At 43.8% G+C, this 17,178-nt stretch overlaps 1 protein-coding gene across 1 annotated transcript in view; it reads right to left on the bottom strand.

Moving 5' to 3' along the window:
- Positions 1–17,178, bottom strand: part of LOC132578363 (two pore calcium channel protein 1-like) — a 65,273-nt gene that overhangs the window by 25,749 nt on the left and 22,346 nt on the right. The window contains exons 2-9 of the mRNA XM_060248311.1: positions 16,426–16,508; positions 15,271–15,385; positions 13,474–13,602; positions 8,250–8,366; positions 7,405–7,523; positions 5,173–5,274; positions 3,051–3,177; positions 522–723 (exon numbers count right to left, since the gene is read on the bottom strand). Coding sequence (XP_060104294.1) covers positions 522–723; positions 3,051–3,177; positions 5,173–5,274; positions 7,405–7,523; positions 8,250–8,366; positions 13,474–13,602; positions 15,271–15,385; positions 16,426–16,508 — 994 coding nt within the window. The remainder of the gene's footprint in view (positions 1–521; positions 724–3,050; positions 3,178–5,172; positions 5,275–7,404; positions 7,524–8,249; positions 8,367–13,473; positions 13,603–15,270; positions 15,386–16,425; positions 16,509–17,178) is intronic.

Here is a 17,178-nt window from a genome sequence, read left to right on the forward strand (position 1 = left end):
CCAGTGTGCTCTGGGTACATGCAGCACAGCTCAGGGTTTTGTTAAGTAGCATCCTCATTAAAACAAGCATTTCAGACTGTAGGTAGCAAAAAGATTTTTGACTGGTCGCCTACCCAATATGCTCTGCAAGGTAAAAATTCATATAGTGGAAAGAAGCCTGAGTTAACTTGCTTTCTCTGAGTCTGATGTTTTACCCCCTCCCCATGCAGGGAACATAATGAGATAGTATCTGTTCCTTAGTTTTAAGTAGTATAGTCAGGATTTTACCTGCATCACACTAGGCTAAACAAACCATTTATGTATACACCATGGGAGAACTCTGCTCCTGCCCCCTTCTGTCTTGTCCCGCTGCCAGAGTTTGTTTGCTTTTAAAATCAGCCTGGCAGTAGCACAGGGTTGCCTTTAGGATACGAAGCTCTTCTAAGTGTTTTTCCTTGGATGAGACATGACTCCCTCAGTCCTGGCAAACTTCACCTTCTATCCAGATGGTTCAGGTGATGCATCAGTATGGCACTGCTTACCCACATGGCCTTTTTGTTCTTCATCAGATATCCTTAACAGAAGTTCTCGATGAGATGTGCTGATATCAGGAGCCACCAGTTTTATCAGATTCTTCCACTGGTCCTCTTTGATAACAAATTCCGTTCCTTCCTTGACCTTCAAGAGGTTGAAGGCTTCTACCATCTTGCGACGCTTCATGTAAACAAGTTTGCGGATCTCATTCTGTTGACATTAAAGTTATCATTTTATAACAGTCATTTTATAAGGTGGCCCAGCAGGATGCTTTGAAGCTAAGCGATAATGTTCCTCAGGATGTCGACATAGGTCAACATTTCCTAGACTTTTGATACACCAGGTATAAATATTCTTCTGGATCAAAACTAGAGGAAGAGGTATTTCCTAGGCAAGCTTCCAAAACAGTAGGCCAGCATCCTCCACACAACTGCACAGTATGCCTCTTGATATCCCTTCCTCCTCTCTGCCAATCAGTCATGGGGGTTAGAGGTGAAACCCTACTTTGTCTTCCGGTTGTGATGAGTGAATGGGAAATCTAGCTGTGTGGGGCATCTCCATCATGAAAAAGCACAGAATGACAGATGGACTGATATGAAGCCTCATTTTTCAAAACATTTTTCATCTCCTCTTTCTGCACCAATATGCCCTAGCACACAGTTTGGGAATCACATACATCACAAAGATGCCTTGCAAGTTAGTAATGTTTAACAATGTATAAACTTCCCTCATGATAAAATGTTAAAGTGGCACATTAAGCTTTGGTAGAATAGTTTTGCAAGCCAGAATTAAAAGAAACAGTATGTTATCTACTAATTATGAACTGAGGTAATTTGTACAGGGGTATTGTCATGATCTTAGGCCTAGTGAGGCCTTCAGGCTCCAGGGAAACCTGTATTAAAGTAGCTACAGGGCCTACATTTTTCAGGCTCCCTTCTGTCCCTCTGATTGGGTGGGCAGAAGTTTAGGATGAAAAACTTGCCCAGTGAAGAATAGAGGACTAGTAGAGAGGGAGGGTTATCCTCTCTGGGGAGGCTGCAGTCAGGAGAGTTCTCTCTGGATTGGCTGGGGCTGGAGAGAAGGTAGTAGGAAGGGTGAGTGAATTGAAATTAAAAGAAGGAAACATGTAGATAGTCACGGCTTTTATTTTCTATGCACCATCTTTACTGTTGTATTTAACTTTCACTGTTGCACTAATAATTAAAACTACTTGTTTTGAGTACTTACAATAAACACATTGTTATTATACTGCCTGGATCTGCATGCCTCTTTGGTCACAAATAAAAGGTGGTTGCTGAGAAGGAAGGCAAGGGTTGGGTGGGTGCTCTGGGCCCTCTCTGACAGACCCTTACCAGAGTGGTGGCAGCCAGTAGAAGGCCCTCCCTGGCCCCCTGCTTGTGACAGGTACCAAGGAACATATCCATCCTGCAACCCTGCCCACACTCCAATAAGGCTAAAGAGTTTACATGCCAGCTCAAGGTGGAAGAAGAACAGCATGCAGATTGCTAAAAGGGTTCATAACAGCAGATGATTTGTCTCACAATGGAAGTCCAGGGATGTGCACATGGAATCAGACCACTGGTTTATCAAGATTGGTACTTCTATTATAACAGGCAGCAGCTCTCTAGTTTCAAATCACCTGCTGCCTAATCCTTATAACTGGAGATGCTGGGGAATGAGACTGAGACCTTCTGCATACCAAATAGATGCTCTAACAGAGACACAGCTTCTATTCTATCACTGAGACACAGCTAGTGCATCAAAAAATTGTGCCATTCTAATCTGACAGTGAGCATTGCAATTCCATTCAAAGTAAAAAGCGCAGAAAAAAACCACCATGAACTAAAATTTTTGTGTCAAAGAGGGAAAAATTTCCATTTGTTTATATCCTACTTTTCTCCCCAATGGGAATCCAAAACAGCTAGGAAGATTGTTCTCCCCTCCTGTTCTCTAACCACCACCCTTGTGAGGCAATCAGACTGAGAATGACTAATTCAATGTCACCCAGCAAGCAGTGGAGTAGGGATTTGAACCTGGGTCTCCCAGGATCCTATTACAACACTGTAGCCACTGTGCCATGCTGGCTTTCATGTCCAGCCAATAATGATTTGACAGCAACCTTATCAGTAGTCTCCATAGCACTTTCACAAATCAATGGATGATGGCAATTCCAGACCAAGTAACTAGTTTGAATAGGACCAAGAATAGTAGTTAAGAAGGCTGAAAAGCATTACATTCCAATTTAGACATTCCCAGGAGAGGTGCAGTAGAGCTATTGTGTCAGGGTCCCACCCCCCCACCTCTTGCATCACTCAAATGCAGGAGCTGTGGGACAAAAATGCATGGTTCTTTCCCATTTGATTGCTTCCTGACAGTGCTATAATCAGGAGGTAAAGGAAGCATACAATATCCATGAGATTCCCATATCCGAAGAGTGACTGACTGATGTCTGAAACCACCACTAGGTCGTTTACTCCATTGCCATAAAACCGTGAAATGAACATAGGAAGTGCTTCTTTTCCTCATGCAGAACTTACTTTTAAGTGCTTCCTGTAGTTGTTGTACACCACAGCCAAGAAGACAGACATAAAGATATAGGTGTTGATAACCACATAGGTTATAAAAAACAAGCAATACCACCCACTGAAATTGTAAGCAGGCATCCTGCAGGAGAGAAGTGGCAGTTAGTAAAAGTACTCCTTAAAATGCTTGCAGCTTCAATGCTCAAGGTACTACTGAATTCCATGTAAGTATTTCCCTATAGTAGTGACCAGGAGGATAAGCTGTGATCCAGGAAGTCCCTTGTTCAGCTTGCTAGCTGGACGTCAACAAGCCGTTCTCACAGCCTCATCTGCAGTAGATATTTACTGACCTATTTTACAGGACTGTTTAAGAATAAAGATAACATGGGTCTTTAAACATTGAATGTACAATATAACTGCCTGGTATTCTTCAATGAGCACTCCACACTTATAGATACAGTAATGAATCCACAGGAAAAATAAACTCAGAATGTGCCAGTGAGGATGTTTGGAGAAAAACTGCTGCAGTTCAGCCTCGAAACCACAGTAACACCAGCAGGTAAAAAGAGCTACTGACACTTTTTTCATTTATATATGCGAAAATATTTCTATCCTGCTTTTCTACTCCAAAAGCACTTAAAGTATCTCATGGGAAATCAAGACAAAATCATACCACACATCCAAGGTCAAATCAATACAATAAACCAAGCAGACCTTCGCTGGTGATGGGCAAGTGCCTGTGGTGACAACACTATTACTCCTCCCTAAAAGCCCTTTCCTCAAAGTCTGAAATAAAACCATTTGTAGGCATTGTCAAACTCCAGGAAGCTGCCAGAAAACAGCTGAGGGCCGAACTACATTAACACCACCGTGAAGTTAGTAAAGAGCAATGGGCCCCAATTTGGATTGGGACTACGCCATGTGGGGATGGGCTCCTTCCTTCCCCCTGTGACATTTCCCCAAATTGAAATGGCACCAGGGGGTGCTATTTGACCTGTTGGGGGGAAGCTTCACATGCACTGAGTGCTTGTGCGTTCAGCTTTCCCCCCTCCCCCATGCTATTTCAATGTGAAAAAATTGCATGTGGGGGAAGGGCAAGAACCCCTCTTATCTCCCATGAATAAAACTTTGTTGGTCTTCAACATGCAACTTGACTCCGCAGGATGGACCCACATATGTTGTGAGATGTAGTTTAGCCCTGAGTAGATGGCCCATCCAGAGAAGAATGGCAAAGATGACAAAGTCTAACACAGCAAGGATATCAACATAATTTTGGCTAGCTCACATGAAATTCTGCTAGTGGTCCACACCACTTTTTCACTGACATACAGAACTCCACCTGACCCCACCAACTGAAAATAAGCCAATGTGATAACTGGGTTTTAAGAATTCAAATAATTTATGAAAAGAGCCTTCCAGTCACTGGCTCTTTGTTCTGTCTATCCTGGCAGAGTTAAGGAAGGCAGGTAGGCCCCTGGCATTCACTGATCACATGTATTTTGTGTTATTATAGGAAATAAGTTTATCTGAGTAAAAAAAAATTAGCTTTACCTGAAAGTCAGAGGAACTAATTCCAGATTTCGCTTGTGCCTTTCTCCTTTTTGCCTTAAATAACCTTCCTCAGGAATAAGTGTTGCTGTGCTTCTTTGAGCACTCAGTTATACCCTCAAAATTGTTACCTCAAGGAAATCAAGCAAAAAATTAATCCTTTCCTTCTGAGCTCTCTTATTTCATAGCTCATCAGCCTGTCAGAATCATGGCTCAGCGTAGTGTGAGTAGTTTGCCAGTTCCAACCGAGGACATTCAGATTGTCACAGGATCTACACAGAGTTTTAGGGTGTGGCCTTTCACACTCCTGCTCCTTTTATAGCTGGAGATGCCTGGGACTGAACCTGGGACCTTCTTCATGCCAAGCAAATGCTTCAGCTCTGACCACAGCTCCTACCTGGAGCATATCAAGGCAGAGCATGGAACTGCAGAGAGTCAACCAAAAGATAGTGGCACCCTCAGATTATCAGGTCAGCAAAGGGAAAGAGTTCCTTCATGTAGCTGAAAAGAAGCTAATTGTTATAGATCAACATGTCATCAATTTATGTTAGAAGGAATACTATAGAGCCTGAAGAAAGGATATACATACATGACATCAGGGCTATTTGCTGTGGTCACCAGCACATACATATCGAAAACAATGCTGAGGTAATCTGTAAAATATGGCAAACCTTCCACCGTCTTCAGATTCCTAAGCAGCAAAGAAAACAAATGCCAAGGTGTCAAGGCAAGCTGCACAAGAGTCTGTCTGAAGCTACTCTCAAAGGTGATTTTTCACATGTACTTTTGGCTCTTTGTCCCCCTTCTGTGGTGTGCTGCAGAGATGACAGAAATGGACGAGATAACATCCATTCTCCTGTACCTGCAGACAGCATCCCAGAAAGAAAAGAGCTCACAGAAAAAAGCCTAGCAGTTATATGCCTCCCCTCTCACCATTCAGAAAGACCACTGACTGCCCTGATCTGGACAGCCCAGACAAGTCTGATCTTGGAAGCTAAGTTTGATCTTGGAGAGCTAGTTTGAGGTAGTGGTTAAGTGTGCGGACTCTTATCTGGGAGAACCGAGTTTGATTCCCCACTCCTCCATTTGCACCTGCTGGGATGGCCTTGGGTTAGCCATAGCTCTTGAAGGAGTTGTCCTTGAAAGAGCAGCTGCTGTGAGAGCCCTCTCAGCCCCACCTACCTCACAGGGTGCCTGTTGGTGGGGGGGAGGTAAAGGAGATTGTGACCGCTCTGAGATTCAGAGTATAGGGTGGGATATAAATCCAATATCTTCTACTTAAGCAGGTTCGACTGTGGTTAGTACTTGGATGGGAGACCTCCTTGAAATACTAGAGCTGGGAGGCGGGGTCAGGCTTATCGAGCCATCTCCCTGAATATACTCCAGGCCCCCAGTAAGGGTCAGTCACCAGAGGCTGACATGACTTCCAGCTGCGCGCGCGCGCGCACACACACACACACACACGAAGGGAGGGGAAATTACAAAAATACCATAAGAAAGACCACTGACTAGCTACTCAACAGATGGCTAAAGCATTCTATGTCTCCAGACTTCTCTAAATCCCACATAAGGTTCACTGCGTTAGGCTAATGAGAAGACAAAAAGGTCATTCTATCTGACCTGCTACTTTCTCAGCAATCTGGGCCGAGAAACTACGATACCCTTTGATGCCCATTTTGTGCCCATTTCTGAGCTACACTTGTGAGAAGAGTAGGGGCTTCAGCAACCCTAACTATACTCTTAACAAAGATCTATCATAGAGAGCTCCTCTTTCTCCCTCTGAATTATTTACTTCCAATTGGTTGTTAATGGTTCATGGGTAACATTATGCAAAAAAAAAAAAAAAAAAAGGATATTGCTGGGATTGTTTAAAATATTTTATCCCATCTATTAAAGAACACCAGAGCACAGCAATAGATTTTAAATGTTTTTTTAAAAAATCAAATACCACATAAAATTGACAAACATAATTAAATTAAACAAATGCACACCAGTAAACTAAAATCATTGGGGGGGGGGGGGGAATCAAACCTCAGGAAACAGACATCTTAGCCAATGCTATGGTCTGCTCCTTCCTGAAAGCCCTTCTATATAAAATACAGGGGATTAAGATCCCCAGCATGTGTTTTGGCTGCAAAAACAAGCAAGGCCCACCACACAGTGCAGCCACAGTGATGGGAGATGGGACTAATTCCTCCTAGGCTCAACTTTTCCAAGCTAAAATGCCCTCCCCTGGCTGCTTATACCTGGGAGTAGAGGAACAAAGAGAAGACAAACAATGCAGTTTTCTCATATACAGATGGCCTAAGTGCCATTTGGGAGGGCCATTTTCAACTGGAGAAAATGGGGAATGAGAAAAAACTAATGCCCTTTTCCAGCACTGGAGCGCCAATCTCTAGTCTCTTTACACACAGAGAGAAAAAGTTGTTGCTTTTTGCACATGTTACACCTGGGAGCTCTTTTCATGATCTCCACCAGCATCACATGTTTGAAACCCAGGCTTTCATTGAAGTCAAGTTGTGGAGAGAAAAGGGGCATTTCACATGGGAAGGGACTGCATGACCACAGTGACATCAACATCATCCACCCCCAACTCACTGAGCTCCCACAGTCACAAGAGGGCCTCAGCTGATGATCCAGGAAATCAGGTAGATGCATATGGGAGGAAGCAGCCCTGAAAGTAACCCATTTTATTGTCTTACCTGAGTAATAGGAAACATTACAACTGTTCCCCCCTTTGTGCAAAAAAACTGAAAACAATCTGTGGGTCCCCACTTGGAAAGAAAAAGTGGGAAATAAAACAAATGAACAAAAATCTTACCTGTCACCAAAGAGTTTCAAGGCCATAAGAGAAAACATCAGGACGCTGAACATGAACAGCAGAAAGACATATGTGATCTCAGGCAGGGTGTTACGGATGCTACGAAATGCTCTTCGGATCTGTCAAAGAGAAGCAGCTACTAGTTAGAAGCAGGAAGACCAAACTGTGCATTGGTCAGAGTTAAATTCTCTTTCCCCCTGGCTTGACTCTATTCTGAGCAGCTGTAAGTGATCACAGTGATTCCATTTTCAAACCTCAGGGAAGATACGGTTTTGGACACACACACACACATAGTATCTTGTTAGACTGTCTAGTTAAACCCAGGATCTACTATCTTCATTACATGCTCTCCCCCTGCATACAGAAGTTATATTCTCCTTCTTCCAGGGACCTAATGATACCTTACCTCATGCTTTTAGCTTCCTCAAGCTAGGTCAGGCTAAAGCCTGCAGGTTTGCATAAAGAGAGAAGAAAAAGTAGAAAGGAATTTCAGAAGTAGAAAAAGATCTTTGGAAAAGACATAATACAAAGCTAAAGCAAGGCCCTTTTCACTTTATAAAGAATATCCACCAACAAGTTGCCAATTAATTTGACAAACAAGCATGCTTAATTCAGAAACACAAGTCAGCTGCCAACCTTCAGGGGTCCAGAGATCTCTCAGAATTACAGTTGATCTCCAGACTACAGAGAAAAATTCACCTGGAGAAAATGACAGCTTCAGAGGACAAACTCTACATTATTCTAAAGAACCCTGCCCAAATTCCCCCTTCCACAGGTGCTGCCCTGAACCTCCAGGGATTTCCTAGGGTGGAGTTGGCAACACTAAATACAAGCATTTTTTTTACCTGTCGACTTTCTGCAAAGTTTATTAAGAAGATGGGCCGCATGGGTCTTGACCACCTGACACTCTGAATGTTCGAGATCCTAAGAGATCCATAGATAATTAGATCAACCAAGGTCATCTGGTGAAAAGAGAGAGATTGTGAACCAGTAAAATAAAAGCATCATGCCCTAGAAAGAGCCATGAGATAGCATAATCCAGCTTTCCTGATGCTCAGAAGACAAGCCATATCCATGGACTGAACTCACATATGTTAACTAGTCAGTTTCAGGACTTGGAAGTCGCAACATAGTTCAGGTACCTCAACTACCCATCTTGATCATCAGACATTCAACCTATAGTCTGGAAATGACACCCCTAAAGTTAATATGTAATCACATCTATCTCCTGCTTTTCCCAAATCAGATGATAATGGCATATAAAACAGATAACTGAAAGAAAATGAATACTCATACAATACAGAAGATAGATTCAAGTCCAGTAGCACCTTAGAGACCAAAATTCTTGGGGTATTAGCTTTCAAGAGACAAAGCTCCCTTCATCAGATCAGGGAGTTTTGAATTTTGAAAGCTTATTCCCATCAAACACTATTATCATATTTATTTATGTAGGTTATTTATAGTCCCGCCTTTTTCACTTGGATTCAAGGTGGACACAGTGAGTCAATACAATCAATAGGATGAGACAATCAGTGAACAATTCTATAGGAATTAGGGCTGTAGCACTAACCAGAAATTTAAAAACAGAACTGAAGCAATGCATAAGTACTAACATGACACATTTAATGATGCAAAAATTACATAGCAGGATCCTAGTTTCACTAACCTAAACCAGTAGCATAGGCCACAGGCCCTAATGGTTTATCTAAGTAACTCTGTGTACAGTTACTGCTTGCATAGAAAAGCATTCTTGCCTAATTTGGTCTTGCATAGTTTGCATTAAGCCAGGAGTGTGGGAGCCTTCCTGACCTCTTCGGGGAGACCATTTCATAAAGTGAGGACCACAGTGGAGAAGGCATATGTATGGGCAATTGTTTATTTTGCCCATTTGCAGCCTGGTACCTGCAGAAGACCATGCTCCAATGAGCAAAGCTGTCATGGTGAGAGCATGTCATAGGAGAGCAGCAGTATTGCAGATATGAGGGTCCAGGAGCTACTGGACTCAATCTAGCTCTTCTACTGCAGAGCAACACTGCTGCCCCTCCTGAGTACAATACAGAGTACTGTTAAGATACACTGAACACATGACATTGCCCCTGGTCTATTTCCTACTCAGGCTGGCAAGGGCTCCTACGGATGCCAGCCTCCAGTAGGTACCTGCGGATCCCTTGAATTACAACTGATCAACAGACTACAGAGATAAGCTCCCCTGCAGAAAATGAATGCTTTGGAGAGTGGACTGTATGACACTGAACCCCACTGAGGGCCTTGTCCTCCTCAGGCTCCATCTCCCAAAGTCTCCAGAAGTTTCCCAACCTGGATCTGGTAAGCCTAGCCCTCCATCCCCCGCCGGTGGCTGGGAGGGAACCGGCAAAAATACTTCAGGGTCTGAGGATGAGACCTTTCACATCACCTACTACTATATTCTTTTAACTGAAGACACACCGGCCCTTCTACAAGCAGATGCTCCACTACTGAGCTGCAGCTCCTCTTTTTAAATGGAATATTCAGCTTAGACATTCAGTTTCAAATGCTCTACACTCTCATTTTCAGACTCCATTAGAGGCTTACGCAGCAGAGAAGAGAATATGGTGTCAAATATGTTGTACATTAGGGCTGCAATCTTAGCACAAGCCAAAAGCAGTGCACAGAGCAGCTTCCCATATGTCTCTAGTTTACCACCCCCACCGCAGGCTGCAGGCGTGATGGCCTTCCACAACCTCATCAGAGGCACTGGAATTCCACAGGCTGTCAGACTAAAACCAAGGCCTTCCCCCAGCCTCCCACTGAGTAGCTGGCCACTGGATAGCCTTACATATGTGGGAAGGCAGCCTGGCAGAGAAGGCTCAGCTGGAGCCTTAAGAGAAGTCTCTCTGTACAGGGTTTAAATTGATTATCCCAGCTCATGCACAGGCAGTACAACACCCCCTCCACACAAAAAAAATATTAACCATCAAAGGTCCAAGGATGACTGTTGTTAGCCCAAAAGTTCCGAAACATTTCAAGTGGATCCTACTTTTCAATTCACTTTGCCTTTGGGCTACCCACTTGCAAGTAGCTCCACACAATTCTCCCTCTTCTCTGACTTCCCACCCCGCAAAAATCTAAAATTAGTTAATAAACAAGTTTATTTCCCCATGTTCAGTATTTATAAATATAAAACATTATTGAGTCACAAGTATTTCATGGCCATTTTGCACATTATCTCAGGCAAATACATAGTCACCACCATAGAGCCTCCTCTCCTTTGGCTCCCCCACTGCTTTAACGCCCACCTGGCCTTGTCTTAACAACTCTGAGGCCCCAGCCAAAAGGCCATGTGGAGTCCCCATAATTGTTACCACCCCCCAGCCTGTCTCCCGTAAGGGTCAGGTGGGGTGGTCCTTTGGATGCCAACCTCCAGGTGGGGCCTGAAGATCTCCCATAATTCCAAGTGATTTCCAGACTAAAGAGACCAGCTCTCCTGGAGGAAATGGCAGCAGTGGAGGGTGGAATTTGTGGCATCATAACTCTGCTGGAGTGCCTGCTCAGGTGCCACCCCTCAAAAGTCCAGGAATTTCACAAGCCAGAGTTGGCAACCCTAGGCGGTCTTCATCCCATGCAAGGTGGGTGGGAGCTACTGCTGGAAGCCTATTGTCCAAGCCCCAGAAGGAGCAGGCACAAACAACAACTGTTGCAAGCCTGCTGCCTGGGCCTCCGATGAAGAGAGCAAGAGCTTGCTTCCCCCACCCCCCTCTCCTTCAGCATGGGGTAGGGCTGTGGGTACGTGGTGCCCCTCCCAGAGTGGGGCTTGAGACAGCTGCCTTGTTGTCCAATATCTAAGATTGCCCTGAGCACTGTGTCTCACCTGCAAGAGTGCTGGAAACAATTGGGTCACAACCCACAATTTGAGAACCACTGCCCTGCAGGATCCTAGAAACAAAATGCAATCAGAGCCATGTTTTCTCAAAAGCAAGCCTTGCTTAGAGTTGCAGTCTAGAGTTTCTCATTGCTGTCTGACGTACAGTGTGCTTAGCAGAAGGGAGTACAATGTACTGGGTGGACAGAATTATTTGATTTACAACCCTGCCTGAAAACAGATGTGAAATAAATGGATTTTGTAAAAATCTAAGACCGGACTCATCATTTACCCACTCAGATATGTGGAGTTAACCCATTACCAAGTGATTCGCTAGCAAGTGAGGCCTGACATTAAAATATCTGAGAGCCAGCCACATAATTATGCAAAAGAAAGAGGCTCCTCCCCACAAACAAAAACAACAGAAAAAAATAGGAAGACACTATATTAGAGACAGATATCCTAAATGTCAGGCAAAATTTCCCCCAGAAGTATGACGACACTAAATGCTAGGCAAAACTTCTTTGTCACGTAAGAAGCTCTATTCATGATTGGAGATATAAAAGATAATGGTAGTTCACAGGTACAAAAAGGGGAGAGGGAGTGCCATTTATGGAAAAGTCTAAGCAAATCAAGAACTTTTTGATTTAGAGTTTATAAGAAATGAAAGACAGTGTTATGTATTGCATCCAAGTCTTCGGGTACAACACAGCGAACGCTACAGAGGCGACCAGGGGAAACCCGCTGGTCCCCGGATGTAGCTCAGAGCGGCTCACAATCTCCTTTACCTTCCTCCCCCACAACAGTCACCCTGTGAGGTGGGTGGGGCTGGAGAGGGCTCTCACAGCAGCTGCCCTTTCAAGGACAACCTCTTCCAGAGCTATGGCTGACCCAAGGCTATGCTAGCAGGTGCAAGTGGAGGAGTGGGGAATCAAACCCGGTTCTCCCAGGTAAGAGTCTGCACACTTAACCACTACACCAAACCGGCTCTCCGAGAAGGTCGACCAGGGAGAAGGTTGACCAGGGAACACAGAGCACCAGCCTACTTGAAAGACTTTGTGTCCTGAACTAGTGGGGGAGGAGTGTTATGTATTGCATCCAAGTCTTTGGGTATAATACAGCGAACGCTACAGAGGCGACCAGGGGAAACCCACTGGTCCCCGGATGTAGCTTGCTAATACGCTCTGCCAATCAAGATCTGTGGCAGGAAGTTTAACTGGCTAGGATTGGACCTGGCCAGATGAAGGGTTGTTCTGGGGCATGTATATAATTGGGATCCGGACCACGTTTCGCTCTCTTGTGATGTACCAGCTAATAAAGTATGTTGCCTTCAACACGTCTCGTCACTGAGTACATTACAGACAGCTTTCTGGATTTTGTTTTGTTTTTGCTGTGAAGTCACTGCTGCCTTATGACTACCCTGTGAGGTTTTCAAGATACTGCCTGCCTCTGCATTACAATACTGGCATTCCTTGGATGTTGTCCATCCAAACACTAGCTGGGGTTGACTCTGCTTATCTTCCAAGATCTGAGAAAATCAGGCTAGCCTGGGCTAATTCAGGTCAGTGTTTCCTACAGGAACTAATTAATACATGTCCCCAACAGACACTTCAAGGTTGCTTCCACACAGTGAACACTCTTCACGTAGCTTCCACCGCACTGCAAACATAAGTATATGACCATTCCCCTTCACTACCTCAGATAAACACTCCTGCCATTCCACCTCCCCCACCCACACACACACCAGAGGATTTTTTTTAGGCACTTCTGATTACAATCTTTCAAAAAAGATTGTACCAACCAGATTTAGGAAAGATTGCAGTAAAGAGGGAGAAAACACAGAAGAGCACTGCAGTAAGGAAACTAAAGAGGAACAATACATATGTATGGATCGTTAAGCCAAAGACCAAATATGCAAGCAGAACAGTGTCCTAATTCAGACTTACAACCTGCCTCCCTTCTATGAACCACCAAGCAGTTTGGTACGCAATGTAGTATTTCACTGTAATTTTAAAATGATTTGTTAGCTAGTTTCCCAGGCTCCCTAAATGAACACAAAGTTTGCACTGGGCCACCAAGTGGTACCCACACCCAGTTACATTGCAAGCAAGAGCGTGCACAGTGCTCTCCAGGAGGGAGCCCCAAGGAATGATGGCATTCAGAGCACTCAGCTGCACTACTGCTCTTTATGCCACCCCAGCTTGAGAGAAAAGCCTTGAGTTGCAACTGACCAGTGTGGCTATCATGATGCAGATGTTCTTTGCATCCTTCCAAAATACATCACGAGGTGTAACTTTTGCAAAGTGGAAGAGTCGTCCAAAAAATGCCAGAAGGCACATAACTTCAACCAATGAGGTAGCCTGTGGAATTGGTAAAACAAAGGAGCGTCAGACTGAGGAGCAAGAATCAACACGTAGCGCACTTTGCAACTAGCCACAGAAATCCCTGTTCCCAGAAAACCCATTTCCTCCTAAACCATGTGAAAACCTCTCCCTCCTCTCCTCACACATCTCTGCCTTGATTCACACAGAAGAGGAGTAAGTAAGCATCCTTCTCCTCCAGCATACTTTCAAAGAACGTCTCTCCATGACAACATGTGATGGCATGGAAGTCTTATTTCCCCTCTTCCTCTGTGGTCTTTACACAAGCAGAGTCTCTGCTTGCTTGTGCATCAGTGTAAAGGAGAGCCTGGGCTCCCAAGAGAAGCCACTGCAGGCAACATAAACTGGACTTACTCTTGCCTTCCTCCTCATCTGTCTCCCTCTTCTCTGGATGCATATAGCAAAGGACTCACCGTTACAAGCACAATGTGCAGAGACAGTGTAATGGACTAATATCAGAGAGGCCAGAGTTCTAATCACAAGAATATAATCTAATAGCCTAAGCAAAATGCTGTACAATTTTTAACAATAAATGTTTTAATAGCAAGTGTGTTTGTATCAAAAGAACTCTTTGTATGTGTGTTAAACATTCATAACTAATCTAATATCTGATTGACTGTTATTTCATACAAACACAGCGGAAGAAGATGCACTTACATAGACTAATTACAAAACAGAAAGCCCACAGATTACAAAACTGGGGTGTACATTTACAAAATTACTGAAGTGAAAAAGAAAGGTCCTTTAAACAATGAAGTCAATAAAGATGTAGCTTAAGCTTGCTAGGCCAGTCAACGTCCATAACTAACTTACAGGGTTCTTATGAGGGCCAAACAGAGGCGGAGAGAACCCCAAGTCCCTTAGAACAAGGGCACGATAAAAGTATACTAAACAGGAAGCAGTGCAGGGGAGGACTTTGAACTGTATCCTGCAAAACTAATGCACAGCTAATGATAAAGGTGTATGCTTTATTTACAGAGGGAAGGTTGCCCAAATTTTTTTAAGTAACTTGGACAGATTGCTCCATTTTTGGAGCAGGGGCAGGCAACAACATTCAGGTCAGTTTCCCTAAGCCAGGGAACTTGCAGACAATCCAGAAAAGCGGGCCACAGTAACTCCTTCCTAGCAATGGAGATCCCTTTCTGAAGCACATCCAAAGGAACATTCCCAGTGCAATGTTCATCTGGGCCAAGCACAAATGGCTGGCTACACCTTTGCTTGAGGGCTGCCCATTTCCATAGAATGTCTCTGGACATTGTACAGGACTACAGCTGACTCAGGTCTCATGTCTGCCTATTTTCCAAGCCTGTTGTCAACTATAAAATCTAGAAGCTTACATTGCCCGCCCACCCCCGCAAAAGGCAGTAGGAATCTTCAAACTGGGACAGCACAAGGTATGACATTATGTGAGATTCTCATAATTGCAAGTAACTAACTTTACATGTGGTTACTTTAGAGGTCTTTGCTTCCAGGAAAATATGATTATGGGTTCAGGTTGCAAGATTCCACTTTGGTGCCAAAGAAAACAAGAAGAGTTTCTGTTCAATATATTGCATTTTGAGTTCAGAGTTTTAGGTTACATACACACTATGTAGCTCCAACATCAGGATGCAGTTATTATTGGCTGGGTCATGTCCACATGCTTACCAAGAAAGGAAGTGGGTATGCAGCCGGTTCTTCAAACAGGGCAAGTGAGAGGTCAACAAAAATAAAGAAGTAGGTGGCCGCTTGCATAGCCCAGTGGTTATAGAGATAATAAAGCCTGGGAAGAGAAGCCAAAGAAGCTGTTGAGAATATCTGTAGGACAGCAGCTTGGTTCAAGTACATGCCACAAGGGTGGTGGAGATAACACCTGACCCATTCCAAATGACCATTCTAAGAATCTGAAAGCTATAGAAGTGTGGAATCTCATGACTCCCAAGCTTAAAGGATCACTGAAGGCTTTCTTCCCACTCTGCTATAGAACCAGGAATTTAAGGCTCCTGAAAAATCCATTAGTAAGCCAGCACATGTCTTCCCCAATTTGTGAGCAATAGTCATCAGGCAAGCCAAAAAACCCAGAATATATTGAAGAGTTTAATCTCTCAGCACCCTCCCAGATATTGATAGCAGATATAGCCACCAGATCCTCATAATGATCATAGAACTTCAACATCAGGAACATAATTTCATAATGGAGGACTTATGCCTTTTGCTATGACAAGTTTTCACACTAAGTTCCACTTCTCTTCTGTCACCATACAATACCTAATATACAGACAGGGCGGAAACTGCATATTATTGGGTGTTGCACCACAACAATAGAAAATGCAACCAGATTTCCCCTGCATTGACAATCCAGGTGGTGAGTAATTGCTGTAGTGTAACAAAAGCAAAAACTTCCAGTGATTTACAGATGCAGCCAGAAATATGCCCTTCTATTCTTTTTCTAGCCAGATATCTACATACAATCATACAGCTTCCTACTGAAAGAGAACACAACCCCCTCAAACAACTGATTTATCAGCCAATTTAAAAATTGCACCATTCCAGATCAGCCCCAATTGAGTAGAAACCTTGAGACGTGCAGGTTCTGCAAGCAACCAGAGAACCAAAAGCTTAGTGCCATTCAACACTTCTTGTGTCAGCATTTCAGTCTGTTGGAAGTGTGAGCTGCTGGTCAAATAACACAGAGAAGGGTCCAGTGTGGACACTTTGTATAAGCATGAATGGGACAGTGTGAAAAAAGTCTTTCCACCATGGATTTTGCGCCATTTCCACCACACATCAGTGTAGTAAATGCAACCCAAAGCATGCATTTACCTGACTGCCTGTGATGAGGTCTCAAAGGGGATATTTCTGTTATACTGAGCATCATAGACATAAGCTGCTGCCAGGAGAAGACTCTGTTGATAAAGAAGAACAAGATCATTTTCAGTGAAGTTATATTTTACATTACTCTTCAATCATTTTAGCAGCCCCCTACTGGACATGTTTCTACTTTCTATGGCCTCTCTTCCATTAAAGACTTTCCTGGGTTCTTCAAGGGGTCAACTTGAATAGGATCATCTAACTCTGGCCCTTCTGGATCACTGGTTCTCAATCCACAACAGGTGTCACTATTAACTGAGAAATTTCTAAACACGACAGCAATCCTTTGTGGACTTTTTAGGGAGTCCCATTACTTATTACATTTTTATCTCATTATGCTCTAAGGAGCACAGGGAAAGACAAGTATCTTCACAAGGACCCTGAAGCTGAGGAGAAACTAGCTCAAGATTACATAGTGAACTTTGAGAAAGGGTCTGAACCTATTATACCACTCTGTCTATTTGAGCATAAAACTCAGCATAACCTACTTCTAAGTCAACATATGTAGGATCAGCTTGCTTGACTGGCCTGACAATTCCAGGTGCTAAACAGGATTGCATATTATGGCTCTTGTACATCCTAGGGCGGCACTTTTGCCTTTGTGGATTCCTGCCACTAGGGTTGCCAGGGGATAGGATTAGCATGATCCAGGCTGGGAAACTCCTGGTGATTTGAGGGTGGAGCCGGGGGAGAACAAGGATCTCA

The sequence above is a fragment of the Heteronotia binoei genome, chromosome 1 (assembly GCF_032191835.1).
Source record: "Heteronotia binoei isolate CCM8104 ecotype False Entrance Well chromosome 1, APGP_CSIRO_Hbin_v1, whole genome shotgun sequence".
NCBI lineage: Eukaryota > Metazoa > Chordata > Lepidosauria > Squamata > Gekkonidae > Heteronotia > Heteronotia binoei.